Here is a 25,217-nt window from a genome sequence, read left to right as displayed (position 1 = left end):
AGTGAAGCATTTATGTCTCCTTGTTCTATTGTAAATACTGTTATACTTTCTATAACAGAAAGCTTTTCACTTTTACTCTGTGATAAACATTTATCCATGTATGTAGGCCTTTTTGCAACTTTAACATACAGCAAAAAAGTGTTAGAAAAGAAAAGAATAATAAATAACTTAAAAGATTTGTTTGATGCTTTTGTATTTAGTTAATTATAAATGTAAACAGAGCTAAGTGGCGTCTTCAAGCATCAGTGCTGTAACACAACACATGGAATTTTTCTGCTTCAATCACCATATGTGGTGAGAATTATATTTACCATATAAAAAATTATCATGACCCTGCTTTCACCACACTATGACAGCCCACTGGCATGCAAACACACAAACCTCATGGGGTGCAGATCAAACATGGGTGGCTGCAGTTCAGCCAGCTCTATTGCAGTAATGCCCACAGCCCAGATATCACACAGCTGATTGTAACCTCCTTTCCTCTCCACTGCTGCTACCTCTGGAGCCATCCTATGGAGAGAGAGAGAGAGAAGGAGGGCATAAAAAAAAAAAAAAATCAAAAAAACGATAATGAAAGGGAGTGAAATTGGTTCTACTTTACAGTACTAAACCAGGTTAATTGAACAGCTACACACATGAACAAAATTGTAATTTGAAGCAGCAGCAGGTGTCTCTTCTCCTTCTGTAGGTGCAAATGTATGATGCCCCAAAAAAAGCATTTACTTCCTGGTTTGTTAAGGTTTTATGCAGGTATGAATAATCTAATCACTAATACAGCTCCACAAAATCCACCAGATAACATGATAAATACAAAAGCATGTAGATAACAGATTCATATATATTATTGTTGCATGAAGCCTTAGACAAATTACTTCATACTACCTGTTGTAGGAGGATTTTAGTTAGATATTATAAATTCGCTCAACCTGCATGCATATCTATACGCAGTATCAAGTAATGGAGAAAAACAAACAACAGACTAACCAGTACGGAGTTCCAATGAACGACTTCCTCTTGGCTAGAGTTGCTGTGATCTGGGCCGATACACCAAAGTCAGCTACGGAAAGAAAATGAAGAGGAGAGAAAAAAGGGGGTGAGGGGAATAAGAAAGAAGAATAAAAATAATAGAGTGACAGAAATTAAAAAGGAGAAAGAGGAGGAATGTGAGAGATGAGAGAGAGAGAAGGAAACCAAGTCAGTAAATGAGGTTACTCAGATCCAGTCTTTTGAAGCAGAAGGTAATTGCAGGAGCTTTGCGTGTTCCACTCACCTAGTTTAACATAGCCGTTGTCTGTCAGGAGGATGTTAGCTCCCTGTCAGAGACAAACACGCAGCGCATCAGGATCCGACGCAAGATTTCACACTTCACATCAATTCAAATTAACTTCAAAGGCGCATTCAAAAGTGCAAGTTTGTTGCAAAGTGTTTTCTCATTGATCAATGCAGCCTGCAGCGATGAATCAATAATCGTTTTCTTAACAGAAACTCCATCAGCTTTGTCTCAACAATACCTTTGTGGAGCAGTTTTCATGTTCAACATCACCAAATGTATGTCCTAGTACTATTTTCCTGAATTATTACTCATTTATCATTATTTAAACTATCAATAATGATAATAAATGATTAACAGAATTGCTGTTGCAACACTTCACTTCCCATACAGGATGTGGAACTCTCTAAAAAACCATCTAATGCAACAGCCCTGCAATAAATGCCATCACTGGGTGAATCTGTAAAGTTGCTGATTCAATTATACGGCAATTTTCTGGGCTGTAGTCTGTGCTGTCATTGTACTGAATTACATTAAACTGAAAAGCGATATTTTGTCCACCCTTCAAACAGTGAATTAACAATTGACAGGTTACTTGGAAAGCCCTTAATAATTTAAAGTTTTGCTGACATGCATATTCCATGCAGTTTCCTCCAAACTCACCTTGATGTCTCTGTGCATTTTGCCTTTATTGTGTAGGTAGTATAAACCCTGCAAAAAGAACCACACAGCAGCAGGACTTAATAGCAGTCATATAATGAAAAACCACAACAGGGCAATGAAAAACAGAATAGAATTACTTTTTAAACTGTTTAAACTGTATGGAGATATGTATCTATTTTCCACCAGAGGGTAACTGTTGATTGAATGAAAATCAGATGTTCAGGAGATTGGCTCAATTTACAGTTGGCAGTACGGACACATCATCTGTGTCTTAGAGAGATGACTGGCTCCAGTGTAAAATACTAACACTTTGCTTGTGTTTCCTCTGTAACGTTATGCAGCTGTGGTGTTTTGGGGAACAATTCCAGGTGGGTATCAATAATTGTTAACTCCTAATTAATATTTGAATAGGTACTGATACAAACATTTAATTTAAAATGTAGAGTGCAATTTTATCGTTGGACCATAAAACATAAAAATACAATTTTCTTTAAGTTAAGGTATTTTAAAGAGCCAATTCTTCTCTCTAAAGATCAGTGCTAAAGTGTCAGCATGAGGCACTAGAGCCAATCAACATTTAAGGTCATTAAAATGAGACTTTGCTGGTTTTCAACCAGCTCTGACACTGCAACTCAGTGCGTGAAGATGAATGGGGCCGGCCTCCCCCCATGCTACCAGTGCCCAGAACTCATCACTCAATAGTCGTCGTTAGTTTTCATCCAGCAGGCATTTTTATTTTATTTTGTTGTCTGTATTGTCATCATTTTACAGAAAAATTTAAACTGTCCAAGCTAAGCAGAGCCAATCTGCTTAATGAAATTCAATGAAAAATGTTTATATTCTATTCAAAAATATAACTAGACTGAAAATAAATACACTGTATACGGTACCTGCATGGTCTCCCGTGACATGTAGGCTATCTGTGACTCTGACAAAGGCCCGGTTACTGAAGGAGTAAAACAAGGAAGACAGAAACAGAGGTGGATGGATATCACAGAGTAGGAAAGGGTAAAACAGCACAGTTGTGTGTGTGTGTGTGTGTGTTTCTTTGGGTGCATGTTGTTCTTACCGTGATAGATGTCCTGCAGAGATCCACCTCCACAGTACTCCATACTGATCCATAACTTATCTCTCCTGCACGCAAACACAGGACAGAGTCAGTAAATCTAACACATACACACAAGTACTTTCCCCTTTTGCATCTGTCTCTTACTCTCTCACACACACCAAATCATTTCTCTTCTTCTCTCTCTGACACATACACAGGCACTTACCGTAGGTAACTGCCAAAATAGGCTACGATGTTGGAGTGTTTACAGTCCTTCATCATTATAATCTCCTGCTGGACGACAGCAAAGTCCTCACCTGCAGTGACCCATGTACACACACACAAACACATATTGTTATAGTTATAATCTGGTATCTTAATGCTCGACACCGTTATATTATTTACAACAGAAAAGAGGAGGAGTTTGTTCATGGATTTGTATGTGTCTCTAAATGGCAGACTCGTAGTAGCCATTTAAAAAGGATGGAGAAAATTCCGTACTTGAAGACCTTGATTATTTAACAACAGTGTGATGATACATTTCCACACTTCCTGTAACTTCTTAGCTTTTTTTTTTAATGTTGGAGAGGAAGATGGAAACCAGCAGCTGAGGGGTGGAAAAAGGAGTCTGATGAAATAAAAAAGCTAAAGGAAAAAGATGGTTGTGGATAGAAAAGGAGAAGAATGAAGGATGATTGAAAGGGAAGGTTGATAAAGGGATAGAGAGGAAAATATAGCAAGGAGAAAAGGGAGATAAAGGTATACAAAGAAAAATGCGATAACTCACCCGGTTCCAGTTTGATGACTTTGATAGCAGCCAGCTCTCCTGTGTTTACATTACGAGCCTAAAGGAGGGAAATGGAGAAAGAGAGTCAGTTTATTACAGACACCAGGTTTATCATTTACATGTTTAGGAAACCAGAAAATAAGGGAAATATGTGAACCTAGCTCAGCTATTGCAACAATGTGACGTGAGGTCATCCGGCAATGAACTTTAATGATTCATCAGATACATACAAGCACATATTCCTTCTCTGAAATGTGAACAGCGCATTTCTGTTCGCAACATTAATAAGGGACTAATTGACTGGGGCAGTGCTAAGTTTCTAGAGTTGTAAAATCCCGTTCATATAGTGTAAACTAGTTTTTAAGGTATAATATGTATTATTTCAGCACTAAAAAAATCTTAAAACAATTAGATCTAGGTTATATATTTTGTGTTTTTTTGTACTTAGTTATCAATACTACTAATTATTGTTCAATACCACATAAATCTGTAGTTTTATTCAAGGCAGAACATTTCATTTGTTCACCTGTCAACTAAAAACAGCATCATTCTTTCATGAAAAAACTTAACTCCATGAACATTATTTCTGCTTGGTTCACATCAGCAACTCCCATGATCCCAAGCTACTGCATAGCATCATCAAAGTCTGCCCTTTCTGAATATTTTGTTCATCGATTATCCATTTGTGAGAAACGCAATCCCTCATTTTTATCGTATCAGCTGATACATTTCTGTTGCAGAAATGAATTGCAGAAGAATGTATCAGACAAAACTAACTATATTTTATTCCTGATATAATAATTTAATGCTTCAAATGCGACCAGAATGAAAAACAAATATTCAACATGTTGTTTGTAGCCAGTTAAGCAAATTCAAATAATCAGAATTCATGCATAGAGTATTCACAACTCATTCCCAACCCACTCTCGTTTAAGGCGGAGTGACAGAGGAATGTATGGACCTCAACAGGAAATCAAGACACTTTTTCCTGTATTCCTGAAAAGCTGACATTTATCAAAAAGCAGGGGGTTTTGCAGGATACTGAGGCTGATTTTCTATAAATAGTGAGCTGTGTTTACATTTAAGAGCAGAGCTGGTGAGGCGGGAGACGAATTCTATATGAAATATTCATGAATAAAAGATGGTCTTTCAGAGGGGACATGAATTGCTTCTCTCAGCCCAAGAATGTGCAAGCATGAGTGTGTGTGACATTGCGGAAGTATGCCGAGTGTGTGTGTGTGAGTGAGAGAAAGACAGAGACATTTTAAGTTAACTGATAAAACCCAAGATTTTCAATGTGAGAGACAAAACAAGAGCTCTAATACCATGAACATCCTGGGAGCAACGTGTCACGCCTCATAGAAACACCCCTATCTGCCCTGATCCTGGCTGCAGCCTCACCACAGTATTTATGCAACATTAGAGAGGAAAAACACTTTACATTCTGGTCTGTTCACTTTATTGGGACGTTGTTACATATTGGAGGGGAAAATTTCAGTTTTATGAGGATATCATTAAAGCATCAGGACAGATATTTAATTCTGAATCAAAAAATATAAAGACTTTTCATCACTGAAATTACAGTCCAGCTACAGACCTTTGTTACGTGTCTTCCTCATCTCTCTGTCTTTGTGCATTTCCTGACCGCTCTCTACAGTAGGCAATGCAGAAAAATTGCCAGAAAAACACTTAAAAATTAGAAGTACTGCACAATAGAAGGACAAATTTTACTTAAATTTATGATTAAAGGAAGGCTTGCAGCGCTGGCTTTATCAGTGCCTCTAACCTATTATAGTATAAACATAAGAAGTTTTGACAAATGTCAAACTCCATTTAAGTTTTCTGTGATACAGAGATGCTTAATGTGCAGTCTCAACTGCCCAGTCAGCAGCATGAGAAGTGATAGCCACCATCGCTGAAGGGGGGAAAGAAAAAAAAATGGCACCAACAGAAACTCAAATTTCACCAACAAGGCACTGAAAAGCTGTCCACACAAGAGGACTGCAGAAACACAATAGCCATGTGAAGACATAATAAAACAAAGAGCTCAAGGAAAATCACAACAGAAAAATTAATCTGTGATATTTAAGCCAAAAACAGATTTTTAGTTTTGTCTAACAGGGAGGCAAAAGATTGTTTCCGCAGTTCAAAAGGAAGAAGGAGAACAGAGGCGAAGGAGGAATGACGAGACGCCAGCCCACACCAAAACAAAGCTATGGCAGGAGGGAGGAGATACAAAGAGACGCAAAGAGAAAAGAAGAAGCCGAGCAGAGAGCAGAGACAGTGTGTCTTCAGTCAGCAGACAGACCAGATATGACTCATAGAGCTCAATGCCACTGTTGGCGGCAACAACACACAGCCTGACTCGACTCGACTGGAGCTGAGGGGTCGTAGGTTTGACCTCATTAAGCTGCGTTCATTTGTGCTAATCAGAAAGAACTAATCAAACTCAACTTTTGTGCCAATAAGTGTTATTCAGTGTAATCAAATCCCATTAGTTTTCTTGTACAAATAAATGAATGACAAGCTCTTTGGGAATTTAACAGGAATACTGAAAATGTTACGACACAACATGCAATCCATCATTCCCTGACATTTCAGAAAAAAATCCATTCAGCCATGGAGCAATAACTGAACAAACATGGATCGAACAAATAAGCAAACAAAGAAACCAGCAAATAGAAATCTGTTTCTTATTAGTTACATTTAAAAACGTTGGAAATGGTTGGTTTCATTTTAATTAATTCTGGATGAGAACTCCAAACATAACAGCTAAAATACCATGTAAATGTATGACTGGTACATTAATACAGCCTGGGAGCCTGACTGTTACATGTTGAGACACCGATGACTGGGTGTGATGGTGACACAGGGCAATGGTAAAAGTGATTGATGACGCCCTGTATGTGCTCAAGAATAGAGCTCAGTTTACTTTAAAAAAACAGACTTATCTCCATACAATAACTGAGTTTCTACATTGATAAGAAAACTATATTTTAGGCCTGGGCAGCATGAAGAATCATCAAATCAAATATCACTATATTGCTGACCAAGCATCTCTAAATTGATACTCCAGTGATATTGTAGGGTTGTCTATTGGTTCTTGCTTTCCCATAATATTTACACAATGACACTATTAAAATAATCTTCAGTAATGTGGATAGAATGACTAAGTCGGTAACAGTAAATAATAGACCAGAGAACAGTTTGGTAAGTTCAGAAAATGACATCACTTCACTGTAATGTAGCCTTTAAAACAGGGAAAAGACAACACTTATTCTCCCAATACAATATAATTATGCAAAATTTAAGACAACATCTCTCATATCAAGATATTGATATACTGCCCAGTCTTACATGGAAAAATATCATTTTTCATTTAACAAAAAGAGCCCCAACTTGTTAAATATTAAACATTAACAGCTACATATGAATTTTAAAATAGTCAAACATATTTGATTTAAATAACAAATAGTCACCTTTGGGAAGAAATAAAGAAAAGTATCAATGTGCGCAAACATTCAATGCCAACTTCTAGTACTATACAACATTCACAACATGTTTCTATTCATACTAAGACCTTGAGAATTGGCTTTAAAAGGCACCAACATATTAAGAATTATACATTTTTCATTTGATCCACTAAGACCAAGTATTGTATGGCCAGATCAGCAGCGGCTTGATGTGGTACTACTGCACAGTAACGGAGAAACTTAGATCATATCCATCATTAGCACTTCATTACTAGGCCGTGTGTGTGTGTGTGTGTGTGTGTGTGTGTGTGTGTGTGTGTGTGTGTGTGTGTGTGTGTGTGTGTGTGTGTGTGTGTGTGTGTGTGTCATATACTCAGCAGCATATGGTCAGCTCAGTGGAGGATCAGTGTGGCATTTCACTCTCTCCTCTCTCTGACCATGAAAACAAACAAGAACAGCCTAAGCAATAGCAGCTCACCATGCTAATCATCCAACTCAGCTTGAGCTGCAATCCTGCAACTACTATAAGAAAACGGACAAGGGTTTTTATTCTAAAGCTTGTTTTCTTATCGTGCTTTCCGTTTTGTCTAAACTGAACTCATGTTCATTCACAACATCGCTAACAGACACGCTCGTACTATTTACAGTTAATCCTGTGTGACAGTCGTCTTGTGAGGCTTACTCCTGGCAGGAGACGTGTTTGATAAGGTCAGAGGTCAACTCAGGGTAGTGGTCCTCATAGCAGAGACAAGTCATCTCAGGTCACTGGTTCATGTCCAAGGATTTACCACTTTAACCTTCTGCATATATACTGATGATGGGAACAAACAGGGATTTCCAGATTTAACAGTATATCAGCTAGTAATGCAGTACTTTTAATTGTGGTATTTTGTGATTCTAATGTATGATTTTGTTTGCATTGCATTGTATCTCTCTGAAATGCCAATATTGACACATAGTTTATGGTGTTTATTGTCAAACTCTCTTTCTGATGAGTTCATCTTCCTTTTTTGTGTTGCTTTGCAGTGTAGCCAGTTGTTGCTAATGCTGGGATAGTGACTTTTTCTGCAGGATTTTTTGGCATTGAATCAGTGTTTCACCATTCATAAGCATGTGCATCTTCATTTTCTAGAAAAGCCAGTAGAAATTCTCTCTGAAATAACCTGTGACTAGCCAAGGTCTTCCGTCATAGGCTAGATTTTCTAAGATGACAATATGCTAAAAGGGTTACCCTATTTATGACATTTTAGCTGTGATATGCCCGACAAAAACCTAAAAATCCAGCTTCTCAGCTTTAAATCTACAAGGCATTTTATAAAACACATTAGTTTCACTAACTGTTATTTGGCCTGCTGGAGAAGGGGGGTTGTTCACACTCACAGACTTGTAGCAGCAGCCAGTCAGTCAGCTTTCTGCTGAGAGCCACTGAGCAGCTCCACCGCAGTGAGCCGGGGCGTTAAGGCCTGAGGCGATAACTCCTGCTGTACTTGCATATTCACTTCCTCTGACAAGATTTTTCCAAGAGATTTGAGATTTCACCTTCAAATCACAACCATGCTTTCATGACCTTTAAGATAACCAATGAATTGGGCCACGCAGCAACAGACTCTGCTCACTTATTCACATTAGATAAGGACACGTACTGACATGCATTTCCAAGTTTTAATTGTCATGTAAAAACAGATGAGATAAAGATTATCCTTCTCTGTTGGTTAACAAACTTCTATTCTAAAGTTTATTTTTTTTAATAATGCATTGCCAACAAGATAAAGACAAAACACTTCTTTATCTTATTTAACATTTTGAAATAGCATTTCTCCACAATGCTTTGATTTAACCAACCTGCACCATGTACAACCCAGTGAGCACACTGTCAAATTTCTCTTTTTTTAACGCCGTCATCTTATCATTCCCTCCTGAGAAACAAGGGGTCAACAATTCATGGCTATCACCTACTTGAAAAAAGGCACTTTTGATTTGTGTAAATTGAGTTTAAGTTTAAGTTGTGATTCATTAGTATTTTTTTTTTGTCAAAATGGTGAAGGCACTCTGCAGCTTTTTTCTCCCAGAAAGCTCTGTCTTCACAGTCACACAGCTCAACCATTACCAACACATGGCCCCAGGAGGGGAACAGGTGAGGTGAAAATGCAGCGAGGCATTTTTAATTAGCACACCTGTCTTTCAACAAAATAACCACTCGCTCAAGCAAAACACCCAGAAATACACACACATACACACACAGGGGCAGAATCACCCATTTGGCAAAGTAACTTGTCTTTTAAGCACTCAAAGCCTTCTTCCATACACTGCACAGTCATGCACCCAGAGGACTCATTTAATCCAGCATTTACTATTGAAATCCTTCTGTCTTAAACCAAGTGATGAGATCTGCCAATGCCAATAGAACGCCATTTGTTTTCAATACAGCTGAAATGGGCTGAAACAGAAACGCCACTGCAAAATAGTTAAATCAGTACCAGAGGCATAAAATCACTTCAATACTGTCTTCACTGCTCTGTAAAATAATGTCATATAATTTGCATATAATCTTGGAACAAGGTTGAGGTTGGTGTCTTAAGCTCCACCAAAGTTCCGTGTTTAATGAGATGACTGGGGCTGATTCGCCCTCCGCACCAATGGCATCCACATTTGGCGTCTGCCTGTAAAGTCACATACCACACACTTCACACACTGCTGCTGCACTGACCCACCCAAACAGTGTATGTGTATGAGTGCATGCACAGTGTGTATGTAGCTGCAGCTTAAAATAAAACCTTTTCACACTCAAATCAATGACAGTCCATCTGACATAAATGCTCCTGCAACCCTTGATTGTTTCCATCAATGTTTTCTAAGAAGCATTAGGCTTGTATTAAAAATGCAATTAGTCCAAGCCTTCCAACTCACATGAGCACAGCGCACAATTTCAAAATAGGATTTGACACTTGGTCCTAACCTGGTGCCAAGGTTTTCTGAAACAGCTCGGCAGCACCCTGGAGTTGTACCCTGGCAGAGGTATGAATACCAAGGTGCTCAAAACAAGCCTTGAAGACATAATCCCTCCCAGGTTACTTAGTGATGCAGCAGCTTTTAGTTTAAGAGGCATATTATTCTCGCAGAGGGCAGCATCATTCAATGGTAAAGTACTCTGAGAGCTCAAGAACTCATCAACAATACACAGCTCAGTACAGCTTATCAGTCTAAACTTTCTTCCAGATATACAAATCTGTCTCACGTATCAAGCCATTGGATAGACAGCTAACCACAATGAAAACCCCCATGCAAAACTGCCCAAAAGATATCCAAAAGATATCCTGAAAAGTGGTGACACACTGCTATAAGTTTGTCACTGTAATGCAAAAAGAATGCATAATAAATCCACATTAATCCACATGACTGTACCCTTGTTTTCATGGAAGCCTTTAATACAAGCTTAAATGTAGCCTGGTAAGAAGAGGAATTTGTTTGTTAGACTTTATGAAGCAGACCTTGGTGATTGACAGTAGCAGCTCCTCTAATTCAGAAAAGTAAAACCTGCTGAGTGGAGGGTTCCCGGTTTAAATGCAGTAACATAGAGCTGTAAATATGCGTGTTTACGAGGGAAGTCCCACAGACTTGCTCACCTGTCACACCATTATTTCTTTTGTGTTGACCCACCCTGCAGAGAAGCCTCATACCACTCACTGTGCGCACTGCAGACATTCTGCAAAAACAGCTTAACCTCCAGACAGTTTGTTAATCATTTAGTACTTGATAAAGGAGAAAATACAAGCTGCAAGATATTGCATTTAACTTATGAACATGATTCAACTATACTTTAATAGCTAATAATTCCCTGGTTTACGATCATGTGAAGCACACAGGCTTGGCCATTTGTTTACATAGTTAAAAAAACATTAAATGCTTTGAGCAGGAGACAGACATGTCAATTCATGACAGCCTATCTACTGTATGCAGATGAATGATATTATATATAAATATTTACCCTCAGCTGTGTAAGGGCATCTGTACAAACTATTAGACTGCACTTCTTAAAAATAAGGATGGACTTTTTAAAATAGAATGACTTTACATTTAAACGCTTAAACTAAGACCTAAAAATAAATCTACACTTAACATCACCACTTGATTGAAGGAAATATGATTTCCTTGATAACGAGCTTAAACATATGTGTTATATAGTCAAAACAATATAAAAGTGTGTATTTTTCAATATAATTTCTATCGTAATGTCAAGAAAATTATGTAGAGTATACCAAAGTCCGTTTTTACTATGTGTCATTTCAAATAGACTGTATTATATCTTGAAAAGACCTCTATTGGGATGGAAGATTTTTGCCGTATTGCCCAGCCCTATGGCTGAATGTGAAATGACTTCAGAGGGCTATTTTTACTGGGACATCTGTTTTTTTCTTTTGCCGTTTCAGTGTCATTAGCTGTAAAACTATGTAAGTTATCCATATCTCACTACCCCAGTGGCAAACCAGAGGCAAATTCCTGCACAGTTCATTAATTGTATTTGGCGAGCAGAAACCAGACTGCCAGGATGAGGACTGAATTTCCGATCTGAGACCAAAGAAGATTTCAGGAACCTCGCTCCGCTTCGGAGCTATTGTGAAGGCAGGCTGAGGTCTGTGTATCCACCTCAGTGAGCAAACAACTGGAGGAACAGTGACGAAAACAGGATGGTTCTGGGCCAGCAGCTTTTAATTGTGACTCTATGGCCATATGTGCATGCGTGTCCATGCGTGTGACAACACAATCATCTGGTTCTGTGTGTGCGTGTGTTGGGCTGCAGGCTGCTGGACTTGTGTGAAACAATAGGACACAAACACATGCACACACACACACATATTAGGAGGAAGTGAAGATTCCTGCATTCCTGGAGCATGGCTGCCCAGCTGTGCCACACACACACACACACACACACTGGCCAGAGGAAATGGTTACAGTCACCACATCTATTACCGTTAAGTGCATTAGTCTTGTATTAAATACATCAGGGGTGTGAATGTGTGGCATAATATGGTTTCAATCATGGTGAATGATGAAGACCTGCATCCTGTACTGAATCAGTAAGATCTCAATTCCTATTAAGCGGAAAGTATTACCACAACATGGCCAAATGTATCGTTTCATCATGTTATTTCTATTTAAACTGGTAGCATTGCTTGCCCCTTACATGTGGGTCCAAAAATACCCAGATGGCTGACTTGTTTCTAGAGCAAACACTGCTACCGCAATTGATTTGTCATTAACTGATCTCTATCCCCACTGAAGGCCGTCGTCTGCCTCTACTTCCTCAATCCAAAACCACCGTCACCTTGAGAAAACGAGCCAGTCATCTTATTTAAACAACACAAGTTACGTCAGATCCTGTGTATTGGTAAATACTTGGCCTGCGCCGTGGCTTCTGAAGAGAGACAGAGTGAGGGTAGCGATTACAGCAGCACCCACGGAGCAGGTTTTCATGGCTATAGAGCAATATAATAAGATGATACTAGCAGTCACTGAAGCGACAAAGTGATATTGCAAAAGAAGATTGTTGTTTTGTGTCCACTTTGCCCACATTAAGCGACAAATCAATACAAAAAGTATCTTCAACATAAGTGAGTGAATAGGCTGTTTACAGAATGCCTGGCTCATCAACCTCAGATATTTTTCTTCTCCAGATTGTTTAGTTTTCTTTTGTTTCAAACCAGTCAGATTGGTAAACATAAGCATGCAGTTTACCAGCATCATGTTGCAGGAATTCTTAGTAGAGATATTTAAATGACTCAAACTGTTGCCTTTCACTGGCATTTAAAGCTACTAAGGTGAGAAGCAGCATAATGGTGGTAAAAAACTAGAAATTTCAGGGGAGTGAGGTCGCTTTCTTCCAATATTGACATATAGCTAATAATCTGTGTTTAGGAGTGCTAAATCACACAAGAACATAATAGTCGGTGTTGCTTACACTGGATTATTTAGTGAGAAGTCAAACTGGTATTGTTAAGTATTTTAGGAATTATTCTTGTAATGTGAGTCGTACATTGATAGGTTAATTGATGTGGTGTGAAACAATGATACAGTATATTTCATAACCCTTAATGCTGTATTTTCTTTCTTTCTTTTTTTAACTATACAGACTTGGGGGCGTCTGTAGAAGTCAACCCTGCCTCACCCTGCCTTAAGGAGCAACTAAAGAATTTAATTAGTCTGATTTAGGTGCTACTGAATGATTGACATGCTCTTCAGGTATTTTACTCCCTTGTACAGATACAGTTCAGAGGGAAATGACTGGATCTTCTTCTGCTCAACCTTGTGATCTTGTGGTCAGGTCTCACCATCAACCTATCCTCCTCCTTCCCTTTAGAACTACCACAGACAAAAAGGTAACAGATTAGAAAACAAGCTAGCTAGAGTTCACACTTTGTTTCCTGCTCAAACATTCCAAACCAAGCCACAGATTTTCACAGAGCAGGAGAACCAAATATAGGCATCAATGAAGTTTACCAAGTGCCCTGGTGCTTAGACAGGCATCCTTTAATCCAGAGGTTTCAGGTCTAAGACCTCAAGTGTCCTTCAACAAAACCTCTGTTGTAACCAGAGCACAAGCTACAGAAAAATTGTGTTGTCCACAGTACTCGGGCACCAGCTGTCTACAAAATTGAACATTTCTTTTTTTTTTTTTTACAATCCTGTCATGGTAATGTGAAAAACCACATGTTATGCTTATTGTTTTTACAATAGTGCACGTTAATCAGCTGTAGAGGCTATTTGTGACAGGTCTAGCAGGCTTGTTGGCTCTGAGCTGCTGGCCTGCTAAAGACAGCCTGTCAGACCTTTGTGTCTGCAACAAGCAAGATACTGAACCTAAATTAGAAACAAACTAGATTAGCTGCAGCCAGGAGGGATCCAATATGGAAAACACAAAAAAGGGAAGATACAATGACAGGAAGGCAGGTGCATGGCTGTACCTTGACATTAGTGGTAGTTCAAAAACACTGGAATTTATTCCTATCTCTATTCTTTAGTATTCATTTATATTCCTGTAATTACCTAAAGGAGCCTGGAGGTTAACCAAACACCATCTAGCCCTATTACAGTGCTTAATGAACCTGCATTCTGCCAAAAGCCTCTCCCTCCCACAGCAGTGAAATTGAATACCTCAACAGAGTGATGGCAACACAAACAACAGCAAGCTAAGAGTTGGGATGTCTACCTTGCATAACTTGACTCATACACTATAGGAAGTTTATGTGCAAATCAACCACGTACGGCTGACACAACATAATTTCTCTAAACCCATCAAGAATGACGCACCAACCATAACTTGTTTTTTATACTCAATAGTGTGATTATTTTCATCTTCTATGGTGTTCACAGGATCCTGCAGGTACTTTACTTATGTCTATGCTGTTCAGCTGTGGATTTAGAGCAGCCCCATCCTGCTAGTTGCATTTGTTTTTATGTCCTGCAGCATTACTTCACTGCTTTCTGTGATATTATAAATTTTGCATGACCTGTGACAGCCTCGCTGTGTTTCTACATTGTATGCCACTAAATTGTGTTACATGATTATGACTGCAATTGCTCTATATAGCATGTAATGAATATCGTCACCCTGTTAAAATAATCGCCTAACTAATTTTTTCAAGTTTTGCAGGAAACACAAAAAACTTCACCAAAAGTGTAACAAATGACATTTATAGATCATTTCACTCAAAAAGGATATAACAAAGGATGGCTATTGGAATAGTAATAAGTAAATAACACTGTGTGTAAATTATGTAACTTAAGAGAAATAAATCACTTAGGCAGTTTTTTGAACATGCCTTTGTGACTTAAGCAAGATATGGACACAATTTTTTTTGAAGGTGTCTACATAAGAGTCACACAAGCCTGTCAGAAACATGACATGACAAGTATCATGAGCATTAATGTTACTTCAAAGTGTCATTAATGTTAATGACACATGCCATGTCGTGTTTATGAGATGCTCATGTCACTCTTATGTAGACACCTTCAAAATAAAGTGTTACCATATCTTGCTTAGGGCACAAAGGCATGCCAAAAAAAATGCCTATGTCACATTTATTTTGACTTAGGCATAATAAATCCGCTTAAGTCACACACTTGACATAGGCCATTATCTTAAAGGGGTAAAATCACATGATCTGATCAACTGAGGATGTAGGTGATTTTACTATAGGTGGCCGCCGTCATGAGGAGATGATTTAGGCAAAAAAACCAAAACAATTTTGACAAAAAATGACTTAGGCGATTATGTTAACAGTGTGACGATATGGTGATCCCCAATGTGTCTGTGATGGAGTTGGCTTGTACTTGAGGAACTGCCCTCTCTTTAGGATGCAGGCTGCCTGCTCCCAGCACAGGGCCTGATAAAGTGTAGCACCAAAGATAACTGCTATAACGCGACATAAATCAGTCAGTCTACACAGAAACTAACATCCCAGTTTTTTAATAACAGTAAATACCTATTACTGGTGTGTAAAACTAAAATAGTAACCATAGGGGGTTGAAATGATGGCTGTTGTTGTTGTTGTAGCTTGCTCAGCCCAGAGCGCTTTAGCCAAACTGGGTTTCCAGGCAGCTGTCAGTCTATCAGGGCAAAACGGAGATAGTTTTAACCCAGCAAAAGCTTTACAATATAGCCATTAATGGCGAACTTCTTGTGTTGCATCTGCTTCAGTTTGTGTTCCCGCAGAGCTAACATATCACAGCTTGTTGTAATTTCGGCACATTTTTCCTACGTAGCAGCGAAAGCCTGGTTAGCTTCTTGATGCTACCAGGGTAGCTGCGCCCGTTCTCGGACAGCTAGCGGCCAGACGTCTCACTAGCTTGCTGAATCAGTCGTTATTTAATATTACCGGTAGTTACGTTATTCACAGCAATATTTAGCCGATAGCCACAGGCGACTTTGTGTAAGTTAAACACACACCTGTCGCCGTAGCATACCTTAATTCTTTGTAACGACTCACACTTTAAACGTTAAAGTACAACGTGAATATCTGCTCGACAAATTCACATTTAACGTATGCGCCTCAGCTAGGACTGGAGGTTTATAGAAAATATAGAAAATGTTAGCTACGGTTATTTATGATTTATCTACACAGAAAATGTTACCTCCTTATTGGCATTTCATTAACGTTAAAGCGGATATGCATAATGATGGTAAACAGTCGGGTAGAAAGGCCAAAACAATAACAGTCATAAAACATAATCTTGGCTATGTGTCCGACAACGGAATTAGGTGCATGTGTAGCAAATTAAATACTGCATCAGTAAACATCAACACAAAATAAGACACTTATTTCAGGAACGAGCTAACGATGTCTACATTAATTGCTTTTTACTGTTATGACAACACCAAGGGGCTACAAAGGAAAGCTACATGTCTACAACCACTCTGTCCGATAATGGATCTAAGTGGCTGCTGCTTCCCTCACTGCAGTTTTACCTTGTACACATCTCCGTATGTGCCGCTTCCTATCCGCTGGATCAGCTCGAAATCCTCCTGCGGATTCCGCCGGGACAGGTCGACACTGGAGTTCATCATTTCCACTGCCGATTACGGCGCCGATCGCGCACGGTTGACGAACCCCAACAATGTATGGAAACAGATATTTTAAGAAAAACATACGGCGTCAGAAAATCCCAGCCCGAGTCCACTGTAGCTCCAACATGGCTTCCACTGCGCATTGGGCATGCGCAATGGACATCATGGCGTAGCCTCTCCATGCAGTCTGACCAGAAGGAGCTGTTACATTTAAAATTACGATTTTAATATGCAAGGGTAAAGTGTAGTGATAGAACTACAGTAAACTGGAAAAAGCAAAAACAAACAGCTACTTTTACATTTACAAAGACAGGTTAAATTAAAATTTACAAAAGCATCATACACCTGCTTTTAGCCAAATTTTAATATTACTTGATCAATTCCAGCGATGTTGTATCCATACAATAAAGGCGAATCCACGTTTTTCTAATCTGCACATATAGCAAAATGCAGGAAGTCTACATCTAAAGGGGGAAAAGAGTGAAAACACTAAGCCCTGCATGGCCTTGTCTGCCCCTCTGTGCAAAACTGGGCTAAGCAGGGCTAAACAGCGCAGATGGCAACATTGTGATTCAGCTGATGGGGTCTGTTACAGGCAAAGTAAAAGTCCCATTGCAGAAAACTTAACAGTTGTAATTTCAGGACATAAGGTGTATGATATTCTCTATTTTTGGTCAACCGAATCCCCAAACCAACAAAAAAATGGTCATACGGACAAGTATCTGTTTAGCAAAAGTTGATGTGGCTCATTCTTCTGTAATAGACCTCTAAAAACTATTAGAAACACATTTCTTTCTGTGTGCAAATTGGAAGTTATTGTTAGCCACGCAGGGCTGGGTAACATGTTCATTCTTTAGCATTAACATGTCGTAAATATTCAATTAGAAGACACAGGATCATGTTTGACTAACATCTGCTAAAGCCTACAGTGCTACAAGCTGTTTAATGAAATTAGAGAGCCTTTTTTTCAGTAGGAACCATTAACCATTAACCTCCATAAGAAATTGTTTAAAAGCACGAATCAAGACCTATGTCACAAGGCAGGTTCTTTCAAATTTAGTTAAGATGATTTTGTGTTAATCAAATTTAGGATGATGGATAGAGTATTTTCTGTAATGGCAGAATTTCCAATCCACAGCTCACACATCTCAAAATATATACATTTCTTCCTATTTCATATTCATATCCATATCCATTGCACAAGCACTTTATGTAATAGAAATTATTGCTTCAGGCATTAGTCAAGCCCTCAGGTTCCACAGGGAAATGGAGTTTTGACTGCAAAATGCACAAAAATGCTTTTCTTGGGCAGGTGACCATGGTATAAACGGGTTAATGTCCGGGGACTTGTCCATTATCAGGAATTAATGGACAATGGGGAGGCCATTAATTCTTGATAATAGACACATTGTCAGGGAATAACCCTTACTTGAAAAACAGTTGGGTAACAAACAGAGAAGCAAAGAAATAGAACCAATAATGCGTGACATTTCAAAATAAAAATTTATTTTTCATAACAAGTAACATGAAAGAAACATAGTACAATAAAAAAAAAGTGAATCTAACTTTCACCAGCACTGATCAAGTGGTTGTCTTGACATATTTATGGATAAGTCCGTCTATCGCACCTAAGCTGACTCTGAGAGTTGTCTGGTGTTTCAGGGAGGAGAGAGGGGAAGGCAGACTGTGTTGTAACCCAGGCTGAGGGTCTGTATCCTGAGTAGGAGGAGATACGACCCCCCGGTGGATTTGGAATGTCTGCTCCTTTGTGGTGGATAAAGACGGAGATGGACAGTCTTGTTTCCCAGTTTCAGGCCTTGTTCCCTGGCTAGATGTTGGTCCAGTGTCTTTCTGTGCCAGGAGTTTTTTCAGCAGACTGGATAGCTGAGGACTCAGAAGGAGAACCAAGGTACCACCGATACAGAGGACTCTAAACAAAAAAACATTAATTAAAGCAAATAAAGTTATACTCTTTTTTTATTTAACAGCACTATTTCTTCATGTTTATTTGAATTTTTATAATAATAACAGTTCTATATTGGTAAATGCAGAATTCATAACCTATGAGTCAAGTTGCTCATCTAAATAGATCCAAAACTGTATTAAATTTAGACAATAATGCATTTTGTCCTGTTATTTTTCAAGTAAAACTAACGCTTTTTTCAGAGAACATGAACACAGACACAAAAACTAGCAACATTTCCTGATTCACTGAACAACTCTAAGAAACAGTGGAAACAGACACAGAGGGGAACAAACCTCTCCATCTCACTGAGGATGAATGGCAGGTTGGCAGCCATGTTTGTTTTAGTGCCAAACTTCCTGCCAAATGGCAGGTCGCAGACTACAGCATCGACACAGGCGCTGGGCAGAGGCAGCGCTGCCCACACAGGAGGAGTACATGCAAGCCAAGAGGTAATTTAATACATGACAGCAGGGTTCACTCTCACCTCCCACTCACTGATTCCCATCCAAAACATGCAGCTTTAGATCCCCAGAACTAAAGAAAAGCTAAAGAACGGCAATTTCTAAAAGCTATATATGGATTAGGTAATGCATCACCTTAAAATTCATGACTCAGCTTATCTAAATGATTAATGACACTGTTAGTAACCGTGTAACACATTTAAGTTGCTGACTATTCTTTAAAAGTGTTTATAATGTATTTCAGTTTTTTCTCTTGAGATTTTGATGTTTATGAGTTTTCCAAAAGGTCATATATTTCCCCTATACAAGGCAATGGGTTTTTGGAAGCAATGATAATTCATATTATAAATGTATATATTATGCCATTATATACATATAACTGCATACACAAACTGAAACACATAGAAACAGGCACGCACAATCTGTAACTGTTCCTCATTACTTTGTGGACAGATATTTATAGCACCCATTGTCAAAGTACTATAGTTTTAGCCTTTGAACTTTTGACAATTCATCATATAGACAGCTTTATTACACAACTCCTACCCAGGAATAGATTACAGGCACCCACTTCTCTCTAGATATCAACATTAGCTTAAAACTAGCATTTATCCTTATTCCAGGGATCTTTTTTTGTAGATTTCTTACTCATAGATGAAGTTTTCAGCAGGTGTATCCTGCTCCCCAGCTCTGCAAACTCTATGTTCTCATTTGCCTTCTGCAGCTGTCCATCATCAATGTCCACACCCAGAAAACAGGCAGCCTGAAGATAACCATTGAGAGCAACAGATAAGATTATAGATGGAGTGCTCTAATAGCACAATACAGCATACTATAACTTAAAATTATACACTTAAAAAAAATTAAATAAAATAAATTAAAATTAAATTTTCACTGACACCAGAGGTGAGTTGTCAAATGAAAAATAATCAGTAGATAAAAAGTATCAAATCATGTCAAAAATTAAAAATGCCAACACTTTCTAAAACTAAGAAGTAAACTTTTCTACACACTCAGCTACACAGGGGACCTGTGTAGATTTCTGTCCTGACCTTGTGTTCCTGTGCTGCTTCTATTAAGATGGTTCCCACTCCACACATTGGGTCGACCACACAAAAGCCTGGCTGAGAAAAAGAGATAAAATACAGTACACACAGTTGATCAACTGCACACAGTGACTGAAGGGCATTATCACATCAGAACCATTCAGGGTGATTGATGTTTTTGTAAACTTTCCTGATGTTGGGTTAATATAAAGATTATATATTTATATGTTATATGTAACTGACTTACTGGCAAATTACCATACACTATATTTACTTTGAGCAAACATTTAGTCCTCTGGTCAGGCAGTTACTTTTACCAAAATTGTCTACAATAACATATCTCAGCTATTATTAGCTTTGCAGGTATTCGTGTTTGCTATGACAACAAAAACAAGGGAGATGCCAATCAAAATGTGAGCTCCTAGACGTACACAGTCTTGATAAATAATTTAAACAGCATAATGCTTTTTTTTTCAAAGTAGGTATTTGAACAATTGGGAGTGTTTCTTTTTATTCAGATGTTTGTGGATACTTCAAAATACACTCAACTTTCAGCATTTTAACTATTTCAAGCAACATTTCCAGTGGCTTTAACAATAACTTCCAATTTGCACACAGAAAGAATAGGATACACATAACATAATAAAGTAATCTTTCTCATGTTCTATCTCAAAAGTCAGAAATATAGAACACATAAATAAAATCCCCAGTGTGTGTTAGTACCTGTATCTGAGCCAGAGAGGTCATAGCCCAGGCTACAGTTGACCTCAGTCCTGTGGTTTTAATGTAGCTGCGGTTAGCCAGAGGCAACCTGAAGGAAAGAGACAGGCGGTCAATAAATTATGACTGCTTATCAATTAAATTAAAGTGTTAAATGTGGAGAAAGTGATTTTGTCTATAACCTGGTTAGTGGAATCCCCAGCAGGCAATGGTCATCACTCAAATTAACATTTACCTGAAAAAAAAGAATGACATACATTTGAAAGGAAAAGCAAGAAATCAGAGTCTCTGCTAACAATATTTTTCTTATTATAGTTATAGTAACGCCCATAAAGACTTACAGATCATTATCTGTTAAATATTCACGGCACAAATCAACCAAACCAGAATTATATTTAAAACAATAAAAACAAGTTTACCTCTAACTGTGGATTCTTCAGGTCAGTCTTCCAGCCCAGCTCTCTGCTCAGACCTACTCCAATCACTTTGCTCACCTCCTATAGTAGAGACAATATCCAAAAACACACTAATTCTATGACCATAATATAAAAATGTTTGTGTTTCATGTCTTTTATTACTTCTAAACCTATATATACACATGCCTGAGGCAATATTCTGACTTTAAACTGTTTTTTTGTCAGCGCAGTTCCACTCTACCTACCTGTGTGCTGAAGTATCGGGACAATGATCCAGTACACTTGCAGCTGACCCTAAAAGAGACCGGGACAGGAGAAGGCGGCTCTGGTTGGATCCTGCTAGTTTGCAGCAGCGTCTTATCTCTTCCTCCAGTAGTCTTTGCTTTATTACATGGAGGCAAACATAATAAGATAAATCATAAAAAAAAAAAAAACATAATCAAACAAAAAAGAAAAGCCTTAAAAATGTAAGAAATGATTGTTAAAGTAAAATTGAACATAGTTAATCTTATTACCATGTTCCCCATTTTTTACAAGAAAGTCCTCAGCCATGCCATTCGTCTTCATGCAGCTTCTTTCCACATTGTGGTCTTGCTCTTGTGTTGCAGGAACACAATCTGATCCTTTGTTATACAAATCTGTTTCTGATGTGAGTCCTTTTTTTCCATTTTGTCCACAGCAACCAAACTGCACAACCATCTCGTCTTCATACCGTCTATTTCCTTCTCTCTCAGCTGTCCTCTGTTTCTCTGCATTTTTGGCTCCATTCGACTCATTTTCTTCATCATCCCTCTTTCTCTTTCTCTCTGGTGTTGGGGCTTCAGCTCCACAGGTTTCTCTGCTCATTGATTTCCCTCTCTGTACCTTCTCTCTCTCAAGCTCTTCACTCCCTCTCCCCTCCTCCCTCTTCCTTGTCACTCCCTGGCCAGTGCTTGGCGTGTTCACAACAGTTCTTCTTTCTGCCAGCTCCCCCTGCAGGCGGCTCCATGTCATTACAGCACTGGTCCACTGATCCCTGTCACCCAACAGTCTGGACTGCAAAACAGAGGCTGCTTTTGCTATGAAAGAGACAAAAACAAACAAAAATAATTATTAGACAATGAATTCCACTGTTGTTGTTTCCCTTTGGGATTTTTATATTATTGATTATGTGGAAGGATCATCATTATACCACTATTGTGATTTGTGATGTTCATATAATTAAAATCATTTCACATTCATTCACAATTTTTCTATTTCATTAGATAAAGTAGTAAAGTAGAACACTTTTTAGCACAAAATAACTTAAAGACAAGCATTCAATTTAATAGCTGCCAAGATTTTCCTTATGTTTTATATTACATGTATCTGTGTATGTTATGCTGGTACCTGGGTTGGTGTGGGCAGACAGACGCACAGGTGAGTCTTGTTTCAAAAGGAGAAAGAGTCTCTCTGCAGTCTTCAGCTCAGTGACTCTGTTGACCCCAGCAGAGGAGCTGAACAACACTTTACCTGGCACCCGACACACCTGGACACACAACAAAAAAAAGAGTAGACCAGTGTTTAAAGACTTCTCCTTGTAGCCCAAAAAAACAATAATTCAGTAATATTTTACACCTCTTCTTCCATACCTGTCTTGTCTGAAAATATTATGTTGAAGAATGTGGAAATCTAATCTTAAAGAGCAACAACACTGGATGAGGAAGGTGGGAATTGATATCACTATTTGACAGTAAGATGGGGTTTACCTCACCTGAAACACAAAACACTTCAGTGGCAGCAGTGAATAAAGTACCACTTCAGTACTTGAGTCAAAGTATATGAATCAAATATTACTCACTCAGTCACATTTCCTGAGTTGGAGAAATGTGAACCGGAGTACTTGCTTAAAATACTTGAACATCCAAAAGTACATTTTTACTATTATATTGTATTGTTGCCACAATGCATTTAAATAACATAATGACTCCTACTGACTGCACCAAGTTTGCTTTATTACATGCAGTGTGATAATAAAATACACCAAAACTAATATTTCACCCAAAAGTTCCTTGTGTATTTCCCACCAGGGATCAATAAAGCCTTATTGACAGAATAATATCACAATTATCAGAATTTCTTTATTGATAATATTTAGAAAAACAAACCTGTAAGTCAGACAAACCTATAAGTTAGACATTAAGTTAATGTAGTCGAGTAAAAAGCACAACATTTGGCTCGAGTGTAGTGGAGTAGATGTATAAAGTTGCAGAAAATTGTAACTGACACCTGAGTTAATGTACTTAGTTGCTTTCCACAACTTACAAGCTATTTTTTTCTGCATGCAGCATATTTTAAAAGGGTTTAAACACAGCTAGAAAACACAGCAGTTTATCAGGTTCTCCACTAACGTATGGTGAAGTTTTTTAACAGGCGTTATGAGCGTTGGTGTTATTTTCACTCGTAACGTAACGTTACTGATGTTTACACTTACATCTTCAGCTGACAGCTTCCTCTTCACCTCGTCGATTAAAAAAGGCTCCATTCCGTTCCCGGCGGTGCAGTAGTAGCGAACTAAACTCCCCTCAATTCTCGGTTGAGTCATTGTGTTGTATGACATGTACAGTTTCAACAAACGTTTAAATATGGTAGTAAAAGTTTGCCATTCCTACTAGTTGTCTACAAAAGTCGCCATATTGGCTCATTTGTTTACACCGGAAACGGAACTACGTCACCACACTGCAGTGACTCGTATGTGCCGGCAGGGGTCTCTCTAACCTCACTGAAACATGGTTTTAAAAACAGGAACAATCTGCAATAATCGAAACATTTATCACAGTGTGAATGTAATCATGTGTCACAGTTGTTCATATCAATTTTCTTTGTAATAATGGCATGTTAATGTGATAGAGCAACGCAAAGGCCACAACATAAGCCTTCATTTTTTTATTAGGCTACACACGCACACACACACACACACACACACACACACACACACACACACACTCACGCAAACACACACAAACATAGAGTCTATTTTCTTAATGCCTTGTTGCAAAAAATGTGGTATTCAGATACACACACACACACACACATTTTAAAACAAGACAACAACAAGCTGCAAATGTGCACGCACATAAATTCACCTGACACACACATCTCTGCTGCAGTGTATTACCTGGAGGCAGCTCTGAACAGGTGCTTCTCCAGCACTGTGAAGAAACTTTTTTGCAGCAGAAATAAAGGCTTCCCTACAATTCTCACCTTTTCCTTATATCTACCAGAGTCAGAAAAATCCTCCTGTCTGTATCTCAACTATAAAAATAGAAAAAGACATATCATCTGATCTTTTTCTATTTCTTGGGTCTCTACACTTCACTCTCCAAATCTTTCCTCTCCTGTCCTTTCACACTCTCTTTACCACTTTTAATCTTCCTCTCTTCACTCGCTGACATTTTAATAACCCCCAAACATATTTAATCCCCATACTTTATTTGATGAACAGTGTTCTGCTTGTTGCCTTGTACCATAAACCCCTCAAATGCTGACAGGCAAGTGCCTCCTGCTGCAGCACACATACTCCATACTCAATGACAAGCATATGGCAACTAAATATGTTAATATACTTTGATTGATGTAATATTGCCTTAATGGGATTTGAGTTGGTTTTTAGATCCCTAAATTACTCTACATTTTCTTATTGCCGTGTAGGAATTTTCTAACAAAAACCCATCAAACCCATACAAAGATTTGACGAGCAAATGTTTAATTTTCGATTTGTCATTCGAGAACTGATTGACAATAACCTTCTTTTAAAGACAATGGTGCTGCCTTTGGGTTGCTA

General features: G+C 38.4%; 2 protein-coding genes across 10 annotated transcripts in view; both read right to left on the bottom strand.

Moving 5' to 3' along the window:
• LOC131993157 (mitogen-activated protein kinase kinase kinase kinase 3-like) overlaps nucleotides 1–17,058 on the bottom strand; it is a 42,144-nt gene extending 25,086 nt beyond the window's left edge. For 4 of the 8 annotated variants that reach the window (XM_059358916.1, XM_059358919.1, XM_059358924.1 and 1 more), the window contains exons 1-9: nucleotides 16,708–17,057; nucleotides 3,772–3,829; nucleotides 3,211–3,301; nucleotides 3,006–3,070; nucleotides 2,827–2,882; nucleotides 1,937–1,984; nucleotides 1,274–1,316; nucleotides 988–1,060; nucleotides 382–513 (exon numbers count right to left, since the gene is read on the bottom strand). In XM_059358916.1, coding sequence (XP_059214899.1) covers nucleotides 382–513; nucleotides 988–1,060; nucleotides 1,274–1,316; nucleotides 1,937–1,984; nucleotides 2,827–2,882; nucleotides 3,006–3,070; nucleotides 3,211–3,301; nucleotides 3,772–3,829; nucleotides 16,708–16,806 — 665 coding nt within the window. In that variant the 5' untranslated portion in view covers nucleotides 16,807–17,057. Of the gene's footprint in view, nucleotides 1–381; nucleotides 514–987; nucleotides 1,061–1,273; nucleotides 1,317–1,936; nucleotides 1,985–2,826; nucleotides 2,883–3,005; nucleotides 3,071–3,210; nucleotides 3,302–3,771; nucleotides 3,830–16,707 lie in introns of all 8 variants that reach the window. The other 4 variants (XM_059358923.1, XM_059358920.1, XM_059358917.1 and 1 more) reach the window with 3 other exon arrangements.
• A 1,232-nt stretch (nucleotides 17,059–18,290) lies between these two features.
• Nucleotides 18,291–24,034, bottom strand: thumpd2 (THUMP domain containing 2). 2 transcript variants are annotated; one of them, XM_059359468.1, is made up of 11 exons: nucleotides 23,868–24,034; nucleotides 22,784–22,922; nucleotides 21,931–22,473; nucleotides 21,661–21,797; nucleotides 21,419–21,496; nucleotides 21,182–21,234; nucleotides 21,003–21,090; nucleotides 20,286–20,357; nucleotides 19,882–19,996; nucleotides 19,066–19,186; nucleotides 18,291–18,736 (listed from the first exon to the last, which is right to left on the bottom strand). In XM_059359468.1, exons 1-11 carry the CDS (start codon nucleotides 23,991–23,993, stop codon nucleotides 18,388–18,390), a joined length of 1,821 nt encoding a protein of 606 aa, XP_059215451.1. In that variant the 5' UTR covers nucleotides 23,994–24,034; the 3' UTR covers nucleotides 18,291–18,387. The 2 variants fall into 2 exon arrangements, with proteins under 2 accessions (XP_059215451.1, XP_059215452.1); XM_059359469.1 differs by lacking the exon at nucleotides 23,868–24,034 and adding an exon at nucleotides 23,026–23,070.
• Between the last annotated feature and the right edge of the window lie 1,183 nt (nucleotides 24,035–25,217).

The sequence above is a fragment of the Centropristis striata genome, chromosome 20, assembly GCF_030273125.1.
Source record: "Centropristis striata isolate RG_2023a ecotype Rhode Island chromosome 20, C.striata_1.0, whole genome shotgun sequence".
NCBI lineage: Eukaryota > Metazoa > Chordata > Actinopteri > Perciformes > Serranidae > Centropristis > Centropristis striata.
The sequence above is the reverse complement of the archived record's forward strand: the minus strand, read 5'-3'. Positions and strand labels throughout refer to the sequence as shown.

Excerpts from the sequence above, each read along its gene's own strand:
- thumpd2 (XM_059359468.1), bottom strand. The coding sequence starts at position 23,993 with ATGTCATACAACACAATGACTCAACCGAGAATTGAGGGGAGTTTAGTT. Across the intron at positions 20,358-21,002 it reads CCTCTCTGGCTCAGATACAG|CCAGGCTTTTGTGTGGTCGA; the intron begins GTACTAACACAC and ends TCTTTTTCTCAG. Across the intron at positions 19,997-20,285 it reads AAGCAGCACAGGAACACAAG|GCTGCCTGTTTTCTGGGTGT; the intron begins GTCAGGACAGAA and ends GGTTATCTTCAG.